At 49.0% G+C, this 14,825-nt stretch overlaps 1 protein-coding gene and 1 long non-coding RNA gene across 2 annotated transcripts in view; one reads left to right on the top strand and one right to left on the bottom strand.

Moving 5' to 3' along the window:
* LOC128313355 (uncharacterized) overlaps positions 1–14,825 on the bottom strand; it is a 57,998-nt gene that overhangs the window by 11,802 nt on the left and 31,371 nt on the right. The window contains exon 2 of the long non-coding RNA XR_008293934.1: positions 3,244–3,389. This is a non-coding gene — a long non-coding RNA (uncharacterized LOC128313355). The remainder of the gene's footprint in view (positions 1–3,243; positions 3,390–14,825) is intronic.
* Positions 8,399–13,589, top strand: LOC106972552 (keratin, type I cuticular Ha8). Its single transcript, XM_027049050.2, has 7 exons — positions 8,399–8,948; positions 9,141–9,223; positions 10,005–10,161; positions 10,553–10,714; positions 10,804–10,929; positions 11,378–11,598; positions 12,168–13,589. The coding sequence occupies exons 1-7, from the start codon at positions 8,457–8,459 to the stop codon at positions 12,298–12,300; spliced, it is 1,374 nt and encodes a 457-aa protein (XP_026904851.1). The 5' UTR covers positions 8,399–8,456; the 3' UTR covers positions 12,301–13,589.

The raw sequence follows: 14,825 nt of genomic DNA, 5'->3' as shown, positions 1-14,825 counted from the left end.
TTTGAACAACTGGTCGAGGCAAATTTATTTCCAAATAGTCCCTGCCCCTTAGCCCTAAATAAGTAACCAAATACCCGGATGAGCCTCTGCCATAATGGAAACCATCAGTGACTCCGGCTTCAAAAAACATCTCCTGGAATCCTCGGTCCGCCACCACACGCGGTGTGATTTCTGCGGGTCTCCTAACCGCTGTAAACTGCAAGCTCCTCCCCCTTTGGAAAGGGGGGTAATTCTACCTCCTTCACCGCGTTACTGGCACAGAATGCATCTGAACTATCATGATATCTGGCATAGTATAAGTGCTCAATTAATGCCAATTAAAGAAAATCTGCTTTGGCTGGCACACAAGTCCCCCCACTTCCCCGTTCTGACTTTCCCTCCAGTGACTTCAGCAGCTGAGTTACTTTCTGGAGCCTTTGGACACCCAAGTTTCAGAAAGAACAGAAGTAGCAGCAGTAAGGAGGCCACCACATCAACCACCCCCCCACCCGCCCCTACCCGGGCAGCTTTTGCTTTGCTCTGAGGCTAAAGAGCATCTGAACGACTGCCGGTCTCGGTCTAAATGTCTTGGGGCAGGGGACGGGGCAGTGCCCACTTCTGGAGTCCACCTGGGCAATGCCCTTCCCCTGTCCCAGCGCTCTGGCTCCAGGGCGGGCTAAGGGTCTCCCCACGTGCTGTGAGGGGTCCAATTCTCAGGCCTCATTCGTTGTGTCGTGTAGAGTGGGGTTAGCGAGCTGCAGCTCACAGGTCACACCCAGCTGCTGTCTGTTTTGGTGAATATACTTTCACCGGGACACAGCCACACTGTCTGCGTCTGCCCCGCGCTGCAACGGCGGAGATGAGAAGTTTAGCGCAAACAGCCTGTATGGCCTGTGAAGCACAAAATGTTTACCGCTTGGCCTTTTAACAGGACAGGTTTGGTGTAGAGGGAGAGAACATGCTGGAGTCAGGAGCACCGGGCCGCAGTCCGGACCCTGTGGCTGACTTGCTCTGGGTCCCCAGGGAGCGCACAGCCCCTCTGGTCTCTGGTTGGGGCAGGAAGGGGTCGAAGCCACTCTAATTTTCCTTTAGTTCCAACACGTCGGCACCCCTCCGTTCTACTGCCCCATCTCTCTGGGCGCCGGCGCTGAGACCAGAGGCCCCGGTGCTCACTGAGCTCTACCTCTTCCAGGTGACTGTTGCATCTTCAAGGCCGTGCCCCTCCAGGGAGACGCCAGATGGTCGCTCGGGGAACAGAACTCAGCTTCTCCAAAGAGATGACATGAAACCTCCCTTTTAGCAACAGAGGGCACTGGCAAGGAGCGCAGTTAGCCCTCTCTGATTTGAGGGGGGGGGGGAGCTACTCATGGGGCCGGCCACTGCCTAAGGGCGGTTTCTTAGGACAGGCCTGGGTCCGGTTACCACCGGAACCGGCGGTGATCCAGCTACTGATGGGCAGCGTGGAGGCCCAGCTGGCCGAGGAGCAGCCGAACCGGCAGTATCGGGTGCTGCTGGACGTCAAGGCCAGGCTGGAGGGCGAGATCACCACGTGCTGGAACCTTCTGGAGAGCAAGGACTGCGGGTACGTGTGAGGCTGAGGAGGGCCAGTGTTTGTAGCATCTCCAGGACGCTGATGCGTGTATTGTGACCATCCTACATCACACACCTGCCCAGAGCTCTTGAGTTCCTTCCTTCTCAGCCACGGGTGCCCCCCTGTCCCAGCGGACACTTGGGGTTCTGCTTCCTCAGGGTGCCCAACTGCTCTCATGCCTGGCCCTTAATTTTGGTTCTTTCCTTTTAGCCGGTGGCCTTGGGCCATGAGCAGGGTGAGGGAGAAGGAGGAATATCTGTGGCTGGAACATTTCTGATGTGCTGGGCATTTTGTCTTCCTTCACTGAATCCATGCAACATGATAAGGCCTACCTAAAATTTTTCTTTCTTTTCTTTCTTTCTTTCTTTCTTTCTTTCTTTCTTTCTTTCTTTTTCTTCTTAAAGATATGCCACTTTGATTCCGTGTCTCCCCCTCTCTGTGTCCCTCCCTTTCTCATGCTCTGTCTCTCTCTGTCTCAAAAATAAATAAAAACAGGGGCACCTGGGTGGCTCAGTCGGTTAAGCGCCCGACTTCGGCTCAGGTCATGATCTCGCAGTTTGAGTTTGAGCCCCGCATCGGGCTCTGTGCTGACAGCTCAGAGCCTGGAGCCTGACTTCGGATTCTGTGTCTCCCCCTCTCTCTGCTCCTCCCCTGCTCATGCTCTGTCTCTCTCTGTCTCTCAATAATAAATAAACATCTAAAAAAATACAAAAATACAAAAATAAAAAAATAAAAACATTTCAAAAAAAAAGGGGGCGCCTGGGTGGCTCATTCGGTTAAGCGCCCGACTTTGGCTCAGGTCATGATCTCACGGTTTGTGGGTTCGAGCCCCGCATTGGGCTCTGTGCTGACAGCTCAGAGCCTGGAGCCTGCTTCGGATTCTGTGTCTCCCCCCGCTCTCTGCCCCTCCCCTGCTTATGCTCTGTCTCTGTCTCAAAAATAAATAAAAACATTAAAAAAAATTAAAATAAAGATATGCCACTTTTCTTTAACTAAAAACAAAAGTCTGACGGGACTCCCCTCATCTCTATCAGGCCTAGTCAATTTTGCTTGTGCCATAGCTGAAGGAGTATGTGAGGGTTCTAGGGTCCCCAGCTTGTAATCGAGGAAACAGAGGCTCAGAGAATGATGGCAGCAAAGAACTCATGTGGCAGGAAAGTATTTGGAGTGTTGCATGTGGGAAGAGCACCTATGTGTGAACAGAAGACCCAGTCCTCTCTGATGAGCCCTGTTGTCTCTCTTCCTATGGATTTCAGCATTATTTTCCCTAAGACTTAATAGGAGGCCATGCAGTTAACATTACTGTCCTTGTTATTGTAGATGAAGATACGGGGCTCAAAGAACGCAATTGGCCCCTGAGCTAGTAAGGCAGGAGGGCAGGGACTCAGGCCAAGTCTGTCTTTTCTTAGCTGCTGGGCTTGAGGATGGACGTCTCTGTGCATCTGGGTTGCAGAATGCCTTCAATCCACATGCCGCTCCCTCGGGCGACCCACAAGCGTGTCCCGTGACCTGCACCCCACAAGCCCCACACGGCACCTCCTCCTTGAGCCCACCCTGTGAGCCCAAGGCTGCCATGGTAGCAGCAGATCCCGTACACAGGGCAGTGGGGACCTTCCCGTCGCCGCACATGACAGACACGGGAAGCCAGAGACTCCCCCGTGGCTGACACCCACCTTACAGACGGCTCATCTCTGGGGTGGGGCGTCCCTGAGGCTCTGCGGCTTCTCACGACTTCCGCCTGTGTTTTGACGTTCAAGTTCTCTTAGCGGGGCCATTTTCCTTCTGCAGCACTTGGGGAGCTACATCTGTCTTCTGGTTCCTGGCCAATAAGTTAAAAGAATAAATTAATAAATGAAGATGCCTGTTGTGTGTGTCTACTGTTGTCAGGTTATTTCACCGAGTTACAGTGGGCACCTGTGTGGTGTATTTTAAACTATGGCTGTGATCCATTGATGGTCTGTGAAGTCATTTTAGTGGATTTTGATCAGCTAGAGAGAGGGCGAAAGAGAGAGAGAGCAAGAGAGTGAGACAAAGAGAGAACAGAATAAAAAATAATATGTATGTGTGTTTTGCACATGTATAGTTGCAAAATGTGCAGTGTAATTCTTACTTGGGTTGTGCTCAAGAGTTCAAGCCCATGGTCTGTTCCAGAGCTTGTATTTTCAGTGGGGAACCAGGGACCAGAAGAGCTGGCTGACTTGCTCTGGGCCACCTGGCTAGTGAGGGGCAGCGCTGGGAGCAGAGGCTGTCCAGAAATACCCCCTCCTTAAATGAAAACACAGCCCTAATCCTGCCTTTTCAGCCCTAGAAGGAGGCTCTCCTGGGGTGCAGAAGGGGCCAAATAATTAGGTCCTGCCTTTTGGGTCACCTGTCCTCAGGCACTAAGTTCCATGGCCAGGACTTGGAGCATTCTGTCACTCTGATACTGGTCAAGAGTGCATAAAGGACCCCAGATTCCCTGTGGCTGGGTGGAGGATGGGTGGTTGAGAGGGGATTCAGCTCTACCTTGATAATAGCAAAAGGGATCTATGGGACATGAGTCTAGAAGACCCAACTCACAGCCTGCTTGTGGGGCACACAGACCTGTCCAATCTCATGGTTCTGGGATGAAAGGGATCTTGTCTGACACCCTCTCCTTCTAGCTCCCATTTCCCTCTGTCTGCTGGATACCATACCCAGCCCCTGGGCTCCCAGGAGCTCCTTCCCAGACGCTAGGTCAAGGAGGACCTAAGCCCTTGAATGCTTCTTTCCTTTCTGTGAATGCCCCTCCTCTGCAGGTGAGGGACATATTGGATGGGTGTCCATGTTGCCCAGGGGAGTGGCTCTACTCTCACAGGCTTCAACCACACACCAGATTCAACATTATGATCCTGGCCATCCCTTTATAGGTACCCGAAGAGTACCTATATAGGTACCCGAAGAGTATGAGACTATACTCATACTCATATACTATACTATACTATACTATACTATACTATACTATACTCATATACTCAAGGTATAAAGAGTACCTTTATAGGTACCCAAAGAATATGAGAAGGTGGATTCCTCACAGAGTCCCCCTCTCTACCTCCCCCCAGCCCCCCGGTGGCTGGGTGCTCTTTCTCCCAGACCTCTGATGGCCGTGGGGAAGCTCTTGTGAACGAACTCCTTACTGATTCTGCCATGAAGTGTATGGAAAGTTCTGCTGAGTAGGATACATAAACACTGTACAAAGACAAACGCATGGAGGTGCAGGGAGCCTGGCTAGTTCAGAGAGGGCATGAAAGTTCTGCACCCCTCCCCACATATCTTGCCCTATGTGTCTCTTTATCAGGCTATTCTTCGTGTCCTTTATCATATCCTTGATGCTAAACTGGTAAACATGAATGTTTCCCTGAGTTCTGGGAGTCATTCCAGCAAATTATCAAACCCAAGGAAGGGGTCATGGGAACACTGAGTTATAGCCAGTCATTCAGAAGGACAGGTGACAACCTGGAACTTATGCTTGGTGTCTGAAGAAGGGCAGCCCTGTGGGACTGAGCCTTTACCTTGTGAGATCTGATGCTAAATCCAGGTGGGTAACATAGGGATTAAATTGAACTATAGGACACCCAGCTGGTGCCACAGAGAATTACTTGGTATCCGGAATAGACAGCTGCAAGGGAAAAGTGGATTCTGCTCTGGGGCCATCCACAGGGTAATGGGTAACGGGGAGAAAGATGATAACATGTCTGAAGGCCTCAGAGTGAGTGTGGCACCACCTCCACAGGCCACTGTGGTGCCTTGTCACAAATGCCTCCCCTACTCTAAGGCAGGGACTGTGTCTTTTATAGACGCACTCTTAGTGTCTAGATGATGTCATGGTAGGAGGAAAACAACATTGATTAAGTGCATAAACTTTGTGGATTATGGAGCTGGATCTAAGAAACCTGATGGTAAAATCCTATCTAATTTGAATAAAAGTATGCTTTTTCCATTCATCAAAGCCTCAAGAGTTGCATACCTAGAATAATAGATCATTTATTACTTATTATTATTATTTATTACTCTTCTTTTAAGAGTCTTCATGATTTTCTTGACCTATAGTTTTCTCTGGCACCACTTCCTAACACCCAGAGGACACGGCAGTATGAGGCTCCACACACAGGAGCTGTCTTCCACGTTTGCACCCCCTATATTATGTGATGGGCGAGGTTCCCTTACACGGCACAAACCCTTGGATGCCTCACGCATCTTCCTGCAGCAGGAGCCACAGCGTAGAAAAAGTAGGCTGTGGGCTAGGCACGATTCCTGGGGGCTAGTCTACAGGTCCACAGCTTTCTCTCCCGCTGGTTGAGATGCATCCATCTGTAACACCACCATGTTTGAAAACAGCATCCCAAGACCACAGCTCTGCCTTTCCATCTGCAGTAGGCTTCCTGCTTCTAGAGACTGGTATTTTTGAACTCAGACTCAGTGAGAGAACTGTGTGCACACAAGTGAGTGAAGGAGGGCTACAGGCTTCTGTCTCTCACACTCCGTCTTCGCCACTTCTTGTCACTGACTCTGGCTCATGTTTGGTTACCAAGGGCCACAGGGACTCTTTTTAAAGGGTTGGGAAGAAAGGCAGTCTTAGATATGAGGGCAAGGATCTTCACCCCACACTCACCTCCTTTGAGAAAAATGCAACTCATTGGAACCAAGCAACTTTACAAAGAGACACGCAACATCAGTGTCATTATGCAAAACAGCACATTCGGTTGAAGCCCAAGCCAGGACCATGATGAAGCTTCAGTACAGAGGAGCGTCACCTCGACATAGAAAGCCTCAGCAGCGATGTTATGCAGTAACAAGTGTTGTGTATTTTGAGATGGAGGAAATCATGAGTTTTAGCTAATGGAATGAATCCTGCCAGAGAATAAAGTCAAAAGATAGATTCGATTTAGCGGGTCAAAAGAAATGACTTTATAAGTCTAGTTCCCTGGTTTATAGAGAAGCTTGTTGCTATGTGATGAGACAGAGGAGAGTAACAAAGCAGTGTTTGAAGATGTAACCTATGCAGATCGCACCCAAAGGCCTCTGAAGGATGAGATGGGCTGGCCTGGTGAGGTCTTCTAATTATGATGTCTATAAAGAGTTATTCATTGATGAGCTCTGAGTAACCCTTAGGACAGAGCTGACCACTAGTTACCCTTCCTGGGAAACCCATCCTGAATAGAAGTCTCAGATTTCTGTATTTCTTCTTGATAGAACTCCAATAGTTTATGTTTCATATATACAGATCTGGTCCCTATAGAGATGTCTATTCCGCTTTTGCTCAATGCTTAGAGCACTGGAAAATATTCATTTTCACGAAGATTTAGTTATAACCCTGATACTGACTCTGATAACTTAGTTTTACTCCATATTAGGTCTTTCTCAGTCCTAGGGGGCAATCTATCTCCTGCCACAGATTTTAAGAGAACTTTTGGGACCTTAGTAGTCAGCAGTCTTGGCTCTCTGATGCCAAGAGCTAGTGGGGTATGAGATGTATAATAATTTTGGGGATGGAGATTTCTCCTAGGAATCCTTCTGCATGGTCCTTGGAGAAGCCTTGCCCTATTGTTCTGGTATCTCAACATTGTATTTTCTGAGACACAAAGAATAATATAGAATGTTAAATTCTTATTTTATCTCTTAATTTCAACTTCTTGTACAATTTCTAGACCTTATAATCCTTCTTAATTCTGGCAATGACACACTTATTCCCCTACTGGGGGGTGTGCAAGGTGAAGAGAACAAGAATGGGCTCTGGAGTTGAAAGAAACTGATATTAACAACAGGCTTTGCCACTTTATAAGGGGGTTGATCTTAGAAAAACAACTTCACGTCTCTGGTCCTCAATGTCTTTTCTTTCTTTCGTAAAGTTATGGTAAGAATATCCACCTTACAGGATGGTAAGAAGGATTAAACAATATTGTTGATAAGCCCCCTAACACATATGTTAAGTGCTCAGTAAAGAATTTTAGAATCAAGGAAGTAGGGCAGGAAAAACCACCATACTGACTCTGATAACTCAATGTCCATTGAGTTTCACAGCCTTGGAACGTAAAAAGGTTATTGTTCATTTTTGCTTGTTTCTGGCTTATTGAGCTTATCTTTCCTGGTCCAGATCAGGCAAGGTTCAAGGTCACCCTTGTACTGATGATCTTTGCAGACAACTTATTTAAAACATCCATGGCTACCTAAGTTTGGGTTGCTTCCTGATGGACAGGAACTATGTCAGGCTTAACTAGTTGTATGACAGGGGCATGGCATAGTGCCTGGCACATGGGATGTGCCACGAGATGCATGTTGAATGAATGGACTTACCAAAGTCTTATTGCCCCTCAAAGTGAGTTTGAAAGGCAAAGAGAAGAAAGAAGAAATGTGAAGTTTTTGATAACCAAAACCCATAACATCTATCAGCCCGAAACCAAGCTCTTCCCTGGATAGAGAAGGCTGGTTTAGTCTTAACCCAGGTGGGCATCATTGTTCTCATAGGGTTTATCCTATGACCAACAGGAAAGTCATGACTTCAGTGTGGGCACATCAGCTCTAGTCAAGGTATGAACATCTGATGGCTAAAAGGATTTTGTTCTTTGAAAAATAATAAAAGTTTCTTACTTCCCATCAACAGACAACCTGATATCAAAGAGCCAGGAGGCACCTCAAATTCATCAACATTCCTTTAATGAGGCGAGGAACTCTTAATGGTAAACCAACAGCTGAGTAACAGGATGACAGTACAACAGTAGGTAGAGAATCAAGGCGCTGAGGTCAAAGCATTGAGCCAACACCCACCTGGGATGGGGTATAAAAGGCCTAGCAGGGAAAGGGGTTGTCACACTCAGTGGCTCGGCCTTCACAGCTGCTCTGAAGCTCCTGTGCTACCTCAGCCCACACCATGACCTCCTGCTACATCAGCTCATCCCGCTGTCTGGGCAGCACTCAGATGCCCGAAGCTGCAAATGTCTGCGGTTCCTGCATTGACGTTGGGGGCCAGCCTGGGGCAGAGGCCAAGGCTGCCTCCCTGTGCCTCTCCGCCACCCTGGCACATGCCAACAGGATGCCTGTGGGGACAACTCCTCTGGGCCGACCCAGCCTCTGTGTGCCCTATAGCTGCCAAACCGCTTGCCCCTTGCCAGGGACCCGTGACATTCCCGGCAACATCGGAGTGTGTGGGAACTATGGGGAAGGCGCCCCGAACGGGCACGAGAAGGTGACCATGCAGTTCCTGAACGACCGCCTGGCCAACTACCTGGAGAAGGTGCGCCAGCTGGAGCGGGAGAACGCGGAGCTGGAGACCAAGATCCGAGAGTCGAGCAAATGCCACGAGTCCAGCGTGTGTCCAGACTACCAGTCGTACTTCCGGACCATCGAGGAGCTCCAGCAGAAGGTGAGGTCTGAAGTAGCTTGGGGTATGCTGGGTCTGAGGAAGGTGGAAGGGCATGGCAGTCAAAGGGCCATTGAAGACTCAAGGGTCTTTGTGCTCTTGGGTTCTCTTGAGCATGAGTGTAGATGTCACCCATAGAGCTGGAGCCCAGAGTATGATGTTTTGTGCATGAACTGTCTTCCTGGTTTTCCACAGATCCTGTGCAGCAAGGCTGAGAATACCAGGCTCATTATTCAAGTTGACAATGCCAAGCTGGCTGCTGATGACTTTAGAATCAAGTAAGTAGGGCTGGAAGAGGTCTCAGAGTGACTCCTTCCTCTACCCTAAGTCACAATGGCCAACTACTTAATTGACTGAGTTACTGTCCTGTTTCTTCTTTCCTAAATTCTCCAAATAAAGATTTTTATTACAAACAAAACTAATAGAAAGTGGCTGAGGAAAAAAAACACATCAAATTCAGTATGTATGGTGTAGCCTAGAGTTATGCCTCCTTCATTTACTTCTCTAAAATGGAAGGTAAGGCTGCTTGAGCTCACTCATCAGGAGCAGAATAAGGTGATTTCAAGAATAAACTGAGCAAGGACAGTCACTGAATTTCACATGTAAGTTAGAGGAACCATTTACAGATAGGTCAGGGTCCAAATTTATCTATGGGGACCTCAAATACCAGGCATTTCTACCAGACAAAGGTCAGAGATAGACAAGTAGCCCAACACAAGGAATAAGGGAGCAAATCATTGACCAGGTACCTGGATGTTGCTTAACCTAGCGGTGTGAGTCCTGTACTGGATCCTGAAATACATGATCTCATGCAAGCTAATTCATCTTTTGGAACCAAAGTTTCTTCAATGCCGAATGGTAAAAATGATACCTACTATGAATACCTTGCTAGACCATGAGCTGATTGAGTAGAGGGGTTGAGTCTAATTAATCTCTGAAGCCAGTGCTGAGCACAGTGAGCAAATGAGGATCCTAATTGGTGAAGGAAATGGAAACTGGGGGCAGCTGAAAGGGGCTGTCCTTGTCATCCTGCTGACCTTTCATCTCCTGTCCTGGAAGGCACGAGAGTGAGCTGTCCCTACGCCAGGTGGTGGAGGCAGACATGTGTGGGATGCACAAGCTCCTGGATGACCTGAGCCTGGCCAAGGCCGACCTGGAGGCCCAGCAGGAGTCCCTGAAGGAGGAGATGCTCTGCCTCAAGAGCAACCATGAGCAGGTCTGGGCTTGGGGCTGCAGACCCATGGGAGAGGGCACTGAGCAGAGAAGGGAGCACCGCCCACCCTGTGGCTGTAGGATTAGAAGCCAGGCTCAGCTGGCATCAGGATGAGGGGTTGATCTGGGTGTGGGAGTCAGGCTGACTCTGTAGGATGTAGCAGAGGTAGCGGTGGGGGTGGGGGGGGGCGGGTTCCTTGTCTCTAAAGGTTTGCCTTGTGAATTTAAGAAGGCGACCCACTGGGCTCTTCCCAGTGGATCCTGGACAAGATCTTTCACATCGTGCACAAGTGGGCTCACCCCTCATGCTGCTCGTCAGAGAAGGGGTTCAGGTGCCATCTGCTCTGTCCAAAGCCCTTTCCTCACTCAGAGTGTTGGTCCTTCTGTGCCCACAGGAAGTCCACATCCTGAGGGGCCAGCTAGGGGACAAGCTCCAGATTAAGCTGGACGCGGAGCCCACCGTGGACCTGAGCAGGGTGCTGGACGAGATGCGGTGCCACTACGAGGCCATGATGCAGACCGGCCACAACGACGTGGAGCAGTGGTTCCAAGATCAGGTGAGGGTGCCGCCTTGGAGCAGGGAGGGCCCCCCGGCTTCCACTTGGGCAGGGGAGTGATGTGATGTCTGTGTGCCCTTGTGCTTCAGTCCGAGAGCATCAGCAAGCAGGACATGTCCTGCTCCAAGGAGCTGCAATGCTGCCAGTCGGAGATCCTGGAGCTGAGGCGCACGGTGAACGCCCTGGAGGTGGAGCTTCAGGCCCAGCACAGCCTGGTATGGTCTTCTGCCCTCACCGTGCTGCTGGTGCCATGGGCCACGGCCTGGCAGCAGCATGTCTTAGAAGTCCCACTCATCAGTCCCACTAACAATCAGAACTCAGGGGCTGGGTCCCTCTCTCCCTGGGGGAGATGCCTCGCCATCAAGGTTGGTTTGATCCCGAAAACCGGTTCCTTTAAAAAGCCAACTCCACTTCCTTTACAATAAAGGGTGGCGATTCAAGCCTTCGTTCCACAAGACGTCACTGGGTGTCTACTTGGTCAGGTACTGGGAATACAGGGATGAACACTTCCTCCAGGTAGAATTTTGTGAAAAGTCGTGGTGATATGGGCAGCGATTTCTCCAGAGTTCTGGGCATGTCCTATGACATGGTGAGGTTGGCCATGATTCCTACTGCTGAATTTTGGGACACCTCGATCTCTTACCCGGTTATTTGCCACTACAGAAGGACTGTCTGCAGAACTCCCTGTGTGAGTCGGATGCACGCTTCGGCACCGAGCTGGCCCAGATGCAGATCCTGATCCGCGACGTGGAGGAGCAGCTGTCTGAGATCCGGGCTGACCTGGAACGGCAGAACCAGGAGTACCAGGTGCTGCTGGACGTCAAGGCCCGGCTGGAGAGTGAGATTGCCACGTACCGGAAACTTCTGGAGAGTGAGGATTGCAAGTATGTGTGATCTAGGCACTCTTGGCCAATCATTTGCCCAATTCTTATGAGTTCCTTATGGTAACAGTGGTGTTGTCTATAAACCAGAAGGCAGTCTATGCTCCTGTTGAGTGACCCATTGCCCTTCCTCTTCTCATACTCTGCCTCGTTGACGGAATATGAAGGGAGTGACCATCCATTAGGATCCATTGCCAGGTCTCCAGTGGGGCTGCTTGGCTAGCCATTCACTGCTGAGAGTAGAAACATGGCTGTATCTTGAACAGGCAATTTGAGTATAGATCCCAGCAGGTTTGTTGAACTCACTTTTGCTCTCTTTTTAATCTTTGTTTGTATTTTTTATCTTGTAGGCTAGAACCCGATTCTCGTCTAGAAAACCTTAATTCTGGATGACATTGTAGATAGAGATCCCTCAGTCTAGCACTAGGGGTGCACAATAGGGGGTCAATGGCTAGGGCATCTGTTGGGTCCCCGTCCTGTAGTTTTAAAGAGGGGGACTCCTTGCTTGTGCTCTATCACACATCATTCATTTCCCATCCCTCACTTCATTCACCTTTTCTCTCTCTCCACAGACTCCCTTGCAATCCATGCTCCACCTCTGCTGCCTGTGTGACTCCCCCCTGTGCGCCTCGTCCAAGCTGTGCCCCCCGCACCACTTGCGGGCCTGGGTCGACCTGTGGAGTCAGCACCGGGAGCCGATTCTGAGTGCCCGTGTACCAGCAAGGGTGGTTAGAGCAAGGGGATGCCTAAAGAGAAATGCTTGTTATACATCCAGAAAATATGGCTTCTAACTATTGCTGACTTTCTGCATGCAGAGCCTGTCCAAAGGCCAGAAGATATCAGGAGAAGTGGAATCTTGGTCAGGAGGCTTCTTTCCCAGCTCCAGATTTTCCCAGATTAGTTCCATGCTCTCAGTGGCTGGATCCCAGCCACCACTGGTGGGACTATCTACATTGGAGAGACTCAGGCATTGGATCAGATTGAAGAAGTATCATGGGGTGAGGATGGGGCAGGACCTGAAACTGCATTTGCATTTCAAGCACCAACTTTCGCTTGAAAAATTTCCAGTTTGTGGCCAGGAAAGTGAGAAACAAACTTCACTGTTTGGGTCCACCCCCCCCCCCCCCCCGCGATGTACTGATTCTAACATCTGCAGCCCCAGATAATGGCCCCAGTGAGGGGGGCAATGAAACTAGATATGACATATGTGAACAATTCCTCATCCACTTCCTTCCTCCTGTCCTTCTGCCGCCTTGGAAGTGGCTTCATTTCCTTTCTAGTAAGGTGGGAGTTCCCTGTATCAGATCTGAGCTCTCTTCACTCAGAGTTCCTTTCTTTGACAAAGGACCAGGCTGGCCTCTTGCTATGTAAAGAGAACTTTCAGATTAAGAAATCTCTCTTCTCTAGAAATCTGGACTCTCATAACTATTGTCTGGCTATACTTCTCTCTTCATCTAATTTTACAGTAAAATTTGGACAATGACTTTATTTTTTTCTAGTAGTTTCTCCTGAAATATTAAACCATTGCTAAGCCTGATGATTTAGGGTGATGGAAAATATATTATTACAATATTTTCAAAGTTTTTATTCTTATTTACCTTCTCTGCTCCCACCTCGTGTCTTCCCACCCTCCCCCTTCCTGACCACAATGCCACCACATTGGCCAGTATGTTCCATTGGACATCCCTGAGACCGGACCCTGTTCTTCCTCCTTCCTGGAATGCTTCCCCTCTCTTTCTTGTTATTCAGGCCTCGGCAGAAATGTTACTGCTTCTGAGAGCTCTTGCTTGGCCATCAGTCCACATACTCAACAGCCTCGTCACTCTCTGTCTTGCTTATTGTCATCATCAACAGCTAAAATTGCCAGCTCTTCCATTGTTTCCTCACTGAAATGCTTACTGGAGATTAGCATTCGTGCACTGCTGCTTCCCTGGAGCCTAGCTCACTGCTTGGTACAGAGTAGATGCTTAATAAACATCTGTTGAAAGAATGAATGTGTCTTCCTGACTTTATCTCTGACTTGTTACGGGGCTTGAGAATCATCACTTAACTCAGCGCTTTCCCCTGCCATACAGTGAGGGTTATGTCATCTTTCCCACTCACATCCTAGATCTGTTATGGATTCTAGGATTAAGTGAGATGATAGAAATTTAAAAAGTCTGAAAAGGAGAAAGCACCATATTGACCTCATGCAGAGCCAGTGTCATATAATTAGGAGTGTGGGTGCTGAGCCAGACTGCTCACAATTCACCTGTGGCCTCAGGCTGTTTCCTCTGGGCAGCTAGAATTAGTTTCCTTTAGCAGCTATAGGCGATCAGAAATGAAATTGTGTACTTAATAACTTGTTTTCCAGAGCAAATTTGATTTGAGTATCTGCATTAGTTCAAAGAATGAGAAAATTTTGCTTCGGGGGTAGGAGGCAGAGCCTTCTTAGCAACTCCCTTATATTGAATCCATCCAAGAAGACAGGGCCCAGTTGTATGGGTGCTCTCGTTTCCTTTTTCCCCCTTTGGGTCCACCAGTGGTGACGTGATGTGCAAAGGTACCTTACTGCCCTGGACACTCAGTAATTCTAAGAGCCACTGTGATTCTTGTAGAACTTCATTTTGGAGGCTACGTTTTGGGGGGAGTGCAGATTATGCCTATTTGCAGTCCTGATTTCTGAATGTGGTTGATAGCTGCTTGAAAAAAAATAGCTCCTGTTAGCCTCCCTTCTCAGATCTTGTGCCATCATACGAGAAAGGGCAATATGGGGAAATGAAATCACTTCACCCACCCATGTCAGGGTAAGACTGGGATGGCTCAAGGCAGCTTCATCCTCATGGGGACAAATGCTTCTTGGCATTTAGGAGCTACAACTTCCAGTGTTGAATGTGGTCTTGGTGGTGAGGGGTGACTTGCAGGAAGAACTTCTCATGATAACAAGGCACCATCTTGCCTGATGTTGATTGACTGGCTTGGGTTGGGGGCAGGAACAGGAGTCTTTCCAGAAACTGGCTTGGTTTTTGTCCATGATTTGAGCTAGAAAGCTTCCTCTGCAACCTTGGCTTTTTCTGAGAAGCAAAATGAATGAGATGGGGCCTGTTGTGTTGGGGCCCACCTTTGGAGCACTGCCTTTTAGAAAGACCGAGGCTCCTGCTTCTGGCCAACTTTAAGTCCCCTGACTCTGTGTCTGGTGCATTTCTTTGCTTCTTGTGAACAGCAACATCTACGTCAAACACGGAACCTGC

Source organism: Acinonyx jubatus, chromosome E1 (genome assembly GCF_027475565.1).
Source record: "Acinonyx jubatus isolate Ajub_Pintada_27869175 chromosome E1, VMU_Ajub_asm_v1.0, whole genome shotgun sequence".
Lineage (NCBI taxonomy): Eukaryota > Metazoa > Chordata > Mammalia > Carnivora > Felidae > Acinonyx > Acinonyx jubatus.
This window is presented reverse-complemented; position numbering and strand designations above follow the sequence as displayed.

What these genes read in the sequence shown, in the direction of transcription:
- LOC106972552 (XM_027049050.2), top strand. Translation starts at nt 8,457, where the DNA reads ATGACCTCCTGCTACATCAGCTCATCCCGCTGTCTGGGCAGCACTCAG. An exon ending in GCTGATGACTTTAGAATCAA is followed by an intron (nt 9,224 to 10,004) that starts GTAAGTAGGGCT and finishes CTGTCCTGGAAG; the next exon opens with GCACGAGAGTGAGCTGTCCC. An exon ending in TTCAGGCCCAGCACAGCCTG is followed by an intron (nt 10,930 to 11,377) that starts GTATGGTCTTCT and finishes TTGCCACTACAG; the next exon opens with AAGGACTGTCTGCAGAACTC.